This window comes from Pinus tabuliformis, chromosome 5_1 (assembly GCF_031772625.1).
Source record: "Pinus tabuliformis cultivar Carrire ecotype Pingquan chromosome 5_1, CPIR1, whole genome shotgun sequence".
NCBI classification, from domain to species: Eukaryota; Viridiplantae; Streptophyta; class Pinopsida; order Pinales; family Pinaceae; genus Pinus; species Pinus tabuliformis.
The window spans coordinates 838065755-838075071 of record NC_142305.1 but is presented as its reverse complement, the minus strand read 5'-3'; the positions used below and the strand labels follow the sequence as shown (position 1 = coordinate 838075071).

The following is a 9317-nucleotide window of genomic DNA, read 5'->3' as shown; positions in this document are numbered from 1 at the left end:
ACACTAGATATCTAAATTAGCATTTGATTGGACTAAAAATTAGGAGAAATAATAACATTAAGTATTGAAATAAGTTAATATATATAAATATAAAGAAATGAATTATAATACTTTTCATGAAAAAGGATAGGATAAAAATCAAAATGAGGGAAATTATTTTAATTACAAAACTTAAGAAAATTGACTAACAATAAATTCCTATAATGAATAAAATTATTAAATATAAAGAAAGAAAATGACACAAAGGGAAAGAAAAAATCCAATGGGGGAGAAAACAAACGGAACTAGAAAGCAATGACGAAATATTTTTATGATGGTTGTTTTTTAAAATATATTTTTGATTAAATAAATTTTATTGGACATGGTTTCGTAATAAATTAGATATGTGTGAGAAAATTAATAATATCCGGAAGAGTAATATAGTTTTAGATTTTTTATAAGATTTACTTGATTTAAATTTGTAGAGTTCATAACTCAAATTTATAATTTTTATTAAATTTTAAATCAATTTAATTAGAAAATATAACAAAATAAAAATAAAAATATAAACATATAAGAAAGGAGTTGTTTTTAGTGCGATTTTGTGGATTTTTCTGTATTGGAATCCGATGGAAAATTTTGAGGTGAAATCTTGATGTGTTGGTTAAATTAGTTTTTTGATTATATATGGATTCAACACCCTAAAAAACCCTAAGGCACTTCGATTGTTAACTATAAAACTTGTGATTTTAATAAATTCCTAACAAATTTTAGATAAATTAAACAAAAAAAATCCACCAAAAATTCCCCAAAAATCACACTTAAAAACCCGTGTTGTGGAACTACTGCTCCGCAACCAAGAGACCGGTTAAAAAATCCAGAAAATATGGCTGACCAAATGGGTAAAGGGGACAAACGAACTGTAAAAAAATCCAGAAAATATGGCTGACCAAATGGGTAGAAATGAATAAATAAATATATATATTTTTAACGGGTTTAAGAGGTGATGTGTTCTTTTAGGTCGGTGTCAAAATATGGCTGACCAAATGGGTAGAAATGAATAAATATATATATATATATTTTTAATGGGTTCAAGAGGTGATGTGTTCTTTTAGGTCGGTGTCTTTGTTGAAGATGGAGACATTTTTATAAATGTAATGCGTTGGTTGAAGATTAACTTTCATAATCGTCAAATTGATGGGAAAGTAGTTATGGAGAAGGCATCTCACACTTTCTCACACGCGTGATGTTTGGTATTTGTTTTTGTTAAAGTAAATTATTAAAGTGATATTAGGCAGAGATTCATTACATTTTTGCTTTACAGTGTGGCCACTCAAGAACCATTGGGTTGGATTCTTTTGAAAAAGTGGGTGCATTAAATACTTGCATGTCCACTCATCTCTATGTGACGGTGGACTCTATAATCTAGAGTACACAGAGAAGGGAGCCAAAAGAGATATAGTATTTGGTGTCAACAGAGCAGAGAACCAGAAGAGATAAGGATTTGGGGGTAACAGAAAAGAAAACCAGAAGAGAGAAGGATTTGGGGGTAACAGAAAAGAAAACCATAAGAGAGGGTAGGATTTGGTGGAAACAGAGAAGAAAACCTGAAGTGAAGGATTTGGTGGAAGTTCTTTGCAGATAGCCATGGGTTGGGGGAGTTTTCTTAAAGCAGTTTTGTATAATATTGACATATTTGCAGGGTAAGTTGTTCACAAATGCTCCATTTCAACTGTATACTGTGTTTTGAATTGCAATCCTAATTGTTGTTTCTAAATGGGTGGTGGTTTTCAACCGTGCAGGCCTGTGGTGACATTACTTTATCCTCTGTAAGTATCAAATTCCCTTCTTTTCTTATTTCGGTTGCTTTAATATTCTGTTTCAGTAAAACCCACCATTAGAATGACTGGAACTGTAAACAGTGGTGTAATCATGGCCTTGTATCTGTGTTTTGGTGATAAATGTAATGGGTTGTCTTAATTTATGCAGATATTCCTCCATCAGAGCTATTGAGACTCCATCTCGGCTGGATGATCAGCAGTGGCTGACGTACTGGGTTCTATACTCGTTCATTACACTGTTTGAGCTTTCCTTCTCTCGGCTGCTAGAATGGTAAGAAGAATCTCTGCCAAATTATCTCTGGACTAATGGTCTTTCAGTTCCAAGAGCTGAGTTTTGGGTTGCATTTACAGGTTGCCATTCTGGCCTTATGTCAAACTGATAGCCACCTGCTGGCTGGTGCTGCCAGTGTTCAATGGGGCAGCTTATGTGTATGAGAATTTTGTCAGGCAGATGCTTCTGAACCCCAATGCAAGGTTCTCCCCTGGTCAGAGGATCATGAACGCGATGAGCCCTAGTACCAAAAATTCTGTAGAACGCTTTGTTCACCAATATGGACCCGATGCACTTGATAGAGCCATGAAAAGGGTATGCCGTGCTGTTAACTCTCAGAAATCTTAAAACTCAGAAAATTTCACAGATATGTGGTTAATTTTTTGAAGTATTGCTGATCATCTTCAAATATCTCTGTAAATGTCCTTTACATTGGTTACTTACATATTCTGCATCTTAAAAACATGCAGAGCACTGCCACAAAGTAGTTGTTACCACCAAGTTCATGATTGGTGTTGTCTAACTACCTGGTATCTGTTGGTTAAGGCATTGCTCAGCGATATAAACCCTAATTGGTTAATCTTATGTCTGCATATATATATACATATATTTTCATCTAACTAGATTCACAGAAATGTTGGTGTAGATATCTGATTGAGTTTCTTGTTATTTTGTCATGTGTTACATCCAGGCAGAAAAGGAAGCAAAAATAAATAGAAATGGTGGATATGATGATGACGAGTACTGACTTCATCCTCTGCCCATTTGGGTCAGATACTGTGTGATTTACATGACACTCAAATTCTGTTTGTAGATCTGTCTGCTGAGAGATGTAGTAGGCAAATTTCTCTGGTGACTGTTCCTGAATACAGAGAGTTTGTTTTATTAATATAGGGGATACAAGCTTTTGTAATTATGTTTTTTCCTATGAAATCTTTTTCTATCTTCTTGAACTGAGAGGTCCGAGCAAACTGCTTTTGTTTGTGTATAATCGAAATCGATGGAAAAACATTTTGTTTATTTATATGTGGAGTGCTGACATTTTCTGTGAATGATCCTTTTTGACCAGTGCATTATAAGGTCCATTTCCTTGTGCTGGATAATTAAAATAAATAATGGGACCGATTGGTCAATTAAAGTAAACAGTGTTGCATTTCTTAATGAATCAAGGAAAACACAAATACTTAACTCTACTGAAGCTATTTTTTTATTATTGGGTTTTGGGTTAATAGAAATGTTTCTTTTCTAAACTGATATCACTATTGATTGTATTAGTAAAGGGCTGCAGCCGATCCTAAGGGGACAGCTTGATCATACAATTAAAAAAAAAAGGGCCGCAGAGATATCATCCTCCTCTCACAGACCCCTCAACTTCTCAAAGAGGTGAGAGGAAGGAGTACAACAATTTTTCCTACAGTAACTCATTCTAACCAATTTCTGGAGTAAAAAGTAAATTGCAAATTGTTTGCATAGTATGTAGAAACAAAAGATGATCAAAAGTAATACATATCGCAGCTTTGATGGGTTCCCCTCCCACTAAACAGGGCACAGTCTCAAGTCTCTGAGTTAGCTTTTGACGAGTTCTCCTGCCTTAAACAGAGGGTACAGTCTCACAGTCTCTGTCTTAGCTGCTAGTCCAGGAGTCTAATAGAGATATGTCATTCTGTCTCTTTCTTTCTTTATTTCTCTCTGTTTTTTTGTTGGAGAGGAACGGGTACGTTTCTTCAGGATTTCAGGGGAAGAGATTCAGATGTTTTGCGTTAGTTCCCAAGCTGTACTGGGAGAGTCTAGGAGGGGAACATCCATCTCTGATCCTCCTCATCTTCCATTGCTTCTTTTTTCTTCCTTTGCTTTTTCTTTTTCGATTCCTCTTTGGAACGGGAACCTTTCCTTCAGAATTTCAGGGCAGGAGATTCAGATGTTTTGCGTTAGTGCACAAGCTGTATTGAGGTATTAAGGGGATATTGGGGTATTGAGGTATTAAGGGTGTATTGAGGGAACTGAGGGTTTAGGAAGTTCATGTTCCTTGCCATCCTCCTCTTCCATCTCTGATCTTCCTTTTTCATTGCTTCTTTTTCTTCCTTTGCTTTTTCTTTTTCTATTACTCCCTCCTTTTCTAAAAGAGTTGCCATTATTGCCATCTGGTTCCCATTATTGTCTCAGATGGGTTCTCTTCAATGTTCATTCTTTGGTTCCACTCAGGCCTCATATGATTTTGCTCCAACTTTAGGATTTAAAGGGGTCTTCGTTGGATTTGCCTCAACACTTTTGTCTGGATCTACCTACTTGCTTCAGCTTCCCCTGGATCTACCTGCTTGGAAGAATTCTGTGTTATTTCATTGGATGGATTTAAAGACTACTGCGGTTGGATTCTTTGGTAGCTCTATGTTAAATGTATGGCCATACTCATGGGAGGTATTCCATTTGAAAAGAATGTGCATATACTTTTAGGGGTTGAAAGTGGCTCTAGGTATTCTATATAAAAAGAATGTGCTCATACTCTTTCTCGGGCTTGAAGATGGATCTAGCCCTCCATATGAGAGTTGCATGCTTTCAAAAGGCCCCTTTTCAGATCATATTTCTATACGTGATTTCTACACAAATTCAGATCATTTCTATGCATTAAATTATTTCTACGCGAAAGAAAATTCAGGTTTTTTTCAACAAAATGGCGAGAGTGGATTCATACTAGAAGACAATGGCCTATCTCGTTTCCAATTTCTTTGAGAGTGGATTTGTGCTTCTTGTTTCCACTGTCTTTGAGAGTGGATTTGTACTAGAAAACTATGGGGCTGATATACACTGGGGCAATCTGGATTTTGATACGGGGATTTGAGTCAAGGGTCCAATATCCAGCAAAGTTGGATATATTGTCTTGATCTCTCCAGTGATTTGAAATCCATGCCTGGCCTGGCTTTTAAAGATGAAGTATCCTTTAGAGCCAGGGGGAAAGAACATTGTCTCCCTTGGAAGAGTTTTGATAAAAGCTTATAAGATGCCTGGCTGTCATATTATGGATCTGGTACAAGTCCATAAGATGGATCTCTTACAAGTTTATAAGATTCCTGAGTTTAATATCATGGATGGTATACAAGTTTAAAAATACCCAGTAGTTTTCCTGTTTACTGTTTTCTATTTCAATATGCCCGAAATGCAGCTCGTACACAAAGTTTAAAATACCAAACAGGTTTCCTGTTTCCTCGCCGGTCAAAATATCGTCCTTGTTTTTTAAGAGGGCAAAGCAGCAGCCGCCATAAAAAAAAATGGGTGTATCTGTTGAATTTTGAATGCTGGCAAGATTGCCTAAATAATAATTCACTTGAACTGTGTTGCTGGCCTTTTTCATTATGTTTCCTTGCCCGGAAAGATGTTGGTTGCATTGATTTGTAAAAGGGCATAGTGACAAAGCGATGATAAGAAACCAATGTGTATGTATATGTTGGACTTTGAAAGCCAGCAAAATTGTTTCAATAATATTTGACTTAAATTTTGTTGCTTATTTTCCCTACGATAAAGATGTTTCAGAGTTGTTTATGTAAAAAAATTTGTGTCGATAAAGATGTTTCAGAGTAGTATATGTAAAAAATTTTGAGTGTCATCAGAGAAGAGGAGGTACATGTTAAATTTTGTTTTGTATTTTGTTTTTTAAATGTGAAAAGGGTTGTTAGGTTGAAAAGACCTTTAGTTAAGTATTAGATGTTTTGCGGTTTTTGGTTGTAATCCAGCTAAATAATTATTTTGACTAAATTGTGATTTTTTTATTCAAAATGTGTTTTGTATTTTGGCTCAACACATACATTTTGGCTAAATTGTGATTTTTTATTATTCAAAATTGTTTTTTGATTCACTGAAAAAACTCCCAAGTCCTAGACACTTGGATTATAAAAAATTCACACTTAAATTAGTGATTTCATAAAATCTTTTACATCTTTTACAGAATTCTAACCCATTGATCTTTTACAGAATTCTAAGCAACTGATAAAATCTTTTACAGAATTCTATTCCATTGCTGCTGAAAAAACTTCAAAACATTGGATTATAAAAAATTCACACTTAAATTAGTGATTTCATAAAATCTTTTACATCTTTTACAGAATTCTAACCCATTGATCTTTTTACAGAATTCTAAGCAATTGATAAAATCTTTTACAGAATTCTATTCCATTGCTGCTGAAAAAACTTCAAAACATCTGATAGATTAACCAGCTGGAAAAATAATGCACATGTTAAATTTTGAAAGCTAGCCACTTCAAAACATCTGATAGATTAACCAGCTGGAAAAATAATGCACATGTTAAATTTTGAAAGCTAGCCAGATTTTTTGACTAGCAAGATATTTCAACGTTGTTCTTATTCTTTAATTTGAAAGAAAAAGATGTTTGTAACTTTGTTGCTCATGCGTTATGGAATTTTATTTCTGGCTTTTTTGGCTATGTTTTTTCTTTTAGGTTATGGAATATTATCACTGACTTTTTTAGCCATGGTTTTTCTTTTATGTTTCAAAGTGCTTTCTGTATCAAAGTGCTTTCTTTAAGATAAATATCTCAAAATATGTAAGAGAGCAAGAGAAAGCATTTGGTCTAAAGCTAAATCTAAATCTAAAGTATAAGTATGGAGAAAGAAAAAAAATTAGAAGATTACGTATCATAAGTGTGTGTAAGTGTGAGAAAAAAAAAGAAAAAAGAAAAAGTAAAATAAAATATGTATCAGAGCAAGACAAAAGCAGAGAAATTTAGGGATATGTGTGAAAGGGAAAAAGGAAAATAAAATATGCATCAGAGCAAGACAAGCAGAAAAGTTTAGGGATAAAAAAGAGCAAGACAAGCAGAAAAGTTTAGGGATAAAAAAGAATAGTAGGAAATTATGGAGGGCAGCACAAAAGTAAAAACAAAAGAATAAAGCTGGGTTCAAAATGAATCTGTTTTATGGCTTTACCATTATGGATGGTAGTGAGATGTTATTATCAGGGTTGTGAATCTGTTTTATGGCTTTAGCATTATGGGTGGTAGTGAGATGTTATTATCAGGATTGTGAAATTGAAGTTAGATGGTTTTAAAAATAAGAGAATAAAACTGGGTTTAAAATGAATCTATTTTATGGCTTTAGCAGTGTGGGCGGTAGTGAGATGTTATTATCAGGATTGTGAATCTGTTTTATGGCTTTAGCATTATGTATGGGTGGTAGTGAGATATTATTATCAGGAGCATCGGGCAAACATGCTGCATGAATGTGCAGAAGACACACGGGTGGTCATGACTTAGCATTTTTGGCACGGCCACATGTTCTCGGGAAACCACACACGGCACGGCACGATCTGCCTGAACGAAATTTGGGGTTTGCATGGCTGTATGACCCGAACGAAGGCACAAGGGTAGGGATATTTTTGACTCTAATACATAATATACCCGGTGTAATATGCTCTTAAGGTCTTCAACATTTTCTTTTGACTATTTGACTCACCTATAACACTTTAACATGTGCTAGGCCTATTTCAATGATGTGGTAGTGAGATATTATTATCAGAATTGTGAGATTGAAGTTAGACGGTTTTAAAATTTTCTTTTGACTCTTTTACTTACCTATAGCACTTTAACATGTGTTAAGACTTATTTCCATAATGTGGTAATGAGATATTATTATCGGAACTGTGAGATTGAAGTGAAACAGTTTTAAAGATATAAATTAATTCTTTAAAAGTGATTTTCATTCTAGATCTTTAAATTAAACTTGAAACAATTTAATAAACACTAAACTCATTTAAACTAATTAATTTACACCTCATAAATTAATAAAGGTTAATTTTACCCATAAACACAATGCAATGAGCTGTATATAATGAAATTCAATACAGTTTTTTAAGGTGTATCTGTTGAATTTTGATATTTCAGATATTTCAGCATGTACAGTGATGGGTTGAATTTTGATAATGTTAGATTTTGAAAGCAAGCGCAATGCAAGGAGCTGTCCATGTTGAATTTTGATACCAAAGCATCCATGAATAATCGTATTTTACATGAAATTTTCTATGCTTGATTTTGTATTTTTAAAGATCAAGGTATTGTTTTGGAGGAGTACAAAAGTCAAGGCATCCTTAGAGGCAGAGATTTAACTAATAAATCGCACTGACTTAACCATCTGTGTTGAAAATGAATAAATAAAAAAAAAATTTATCTTTATATTAAAGGGGAAAAAATATATTTGCGCATAGAGTGAAAAAGGTGATCTATGTGTGTATGGATATGAAAGTTAGTAAAATAAGGTAGTTAATTGTTTTTTTCCATATTATTAATAAAATGAAATTTGTATATTGGTTGGTGTTAATATAATGTTTGTTCTTTTATATAATAATAAAATAAATGGTGTATCTTTATAATATTCAATTTGTATGTTTGTCGGTGTTAATATAATGTATGTTTTTTATATAATAATGGAAAAAAATGAAATGTGTAAATTTCACAATTTAAGAATTTTATTAATATGAATACACATAAATTAAATCTATAAGAATAAATATAATGTGTATGTCTAGATTATTTTTGAAAACTATTAAATAAATTTATGAATAGAAAATGTTTTAAATATAATATCTATGTATAAATTATTATTGAAAATTATTAAATGAATTTATAAGTAGGGAATGTTTTTAAGTTAAGTATATTTTAAGTATGTTTTATATATATATTAACCCGAAATGTATATAAATGATTAAATAAAAATTATAATTGCAGAAGTTGAATTGTGTTAATTTTTATTGAAATATTTAACATAAAAGTTTTGATAAAATTATAATTTATATGAATTTGTCTCTCAATCAAGGTGTGTGCAAGAGGATTGTTTTACTTGAGACCCAAACTATGAATGCTTTGATGGTTATTAATGTGGAGGGCGACCGTGGCAGGTGTACAACATGCAAGACATATATGAGATGATGCGAGGAGGGGTGGGAGAGAGTAAGTTGAGCGGCAAGGTGTGCCAAGAATTAAACAACCAGGTGGTGGTGGATATTGCCAGTTCTTTGCATGCAATTTGGTTGTAGTGTATTGTGGTTTTGGGCGTTGAGGATCACTCGTTGAGCTCCTTTCCTGCAGCGAGTTTGGACGACAGGGCTCGATTGCGGAAGGGTCTCAACGTAGGCTTCATGGCGATGGTTCTATGTTATGTGTTGTCTCTACCCTTTAACCCTTGCAAGAGACATAACGAAAATGTGGCAATAGTTTGTAAGATTT

At 33.4% G+C, this 9317-nt stretch overlaps 1 protein-coding gene across 6 annotated transcripts; it reads left to right on the top strand.

Moving 5' to 3' along the window:
• The first annotated feature begins 1295 nt into the window (after nt 1–1295).
• Nucleotides 1296–3115, top strand: LOC149167488 (HVA22-like protein a). Of its 6 annotated transcripts, none has more exons than XR_016260937.1 (6): nt 1296–1682; nt 1782–1808; nt 1969–2091; nt 2172–2406; nt 2562–2637; nt 2787–3115. XR_016260937.1 is itself a non-coding variant. In XM_089433010.1 (6 exons), the coding sequence occupies exons 1-5, from the start codon at nt 1627–1629 to the stop codon at nt 2577–2579; spliced, it is 459 nt and encodes a 152-aa protein (XP_089289136.1). In that variant the 5' UTR covers nt 1296–1626; the 3' UTR covers nt 2580–2621; nt 2787–3115. The 6 variants fall into 6 exon arrangements, 4 of the variants coding, with proteins under 4 accessions (XP_089289136.1, XP_089289133.1, XP_089289135.1 ...); XR_016260936.1 differs by having other exon boundaries at nt 2783–3115; XM_089433010.1 differs by having other exon boundaries at nt 2562–2621.
• Nucleotides 3116–9317: the final 6202 nt, after the last annotated feature.

Bases quoted from the DNA above. Each gene is read 5' to 3' on its own strand.
- LOC149167488 (XM_089433006.1), top strand. From the start codon at position 1,627: ATGGGTTGGGGGAGTTTTCTTAAAGCAGTTTTGTATAATATTGACATA. The intron at 1,683-1,781 runs GTAAGTTGTTCA...TCAACCGTGCAG, and splicing joins AATATTGACATATTTGCAGG to GCCTGTGGTGACATTACTTT. The intron at 2,092-2,171 runs GTAAGAAGAATC...TTGCATTTACAG, and splicing joins TTCTCTCGGCTGCTAGAATG to GTTGCCATTCTGGCCTTATG.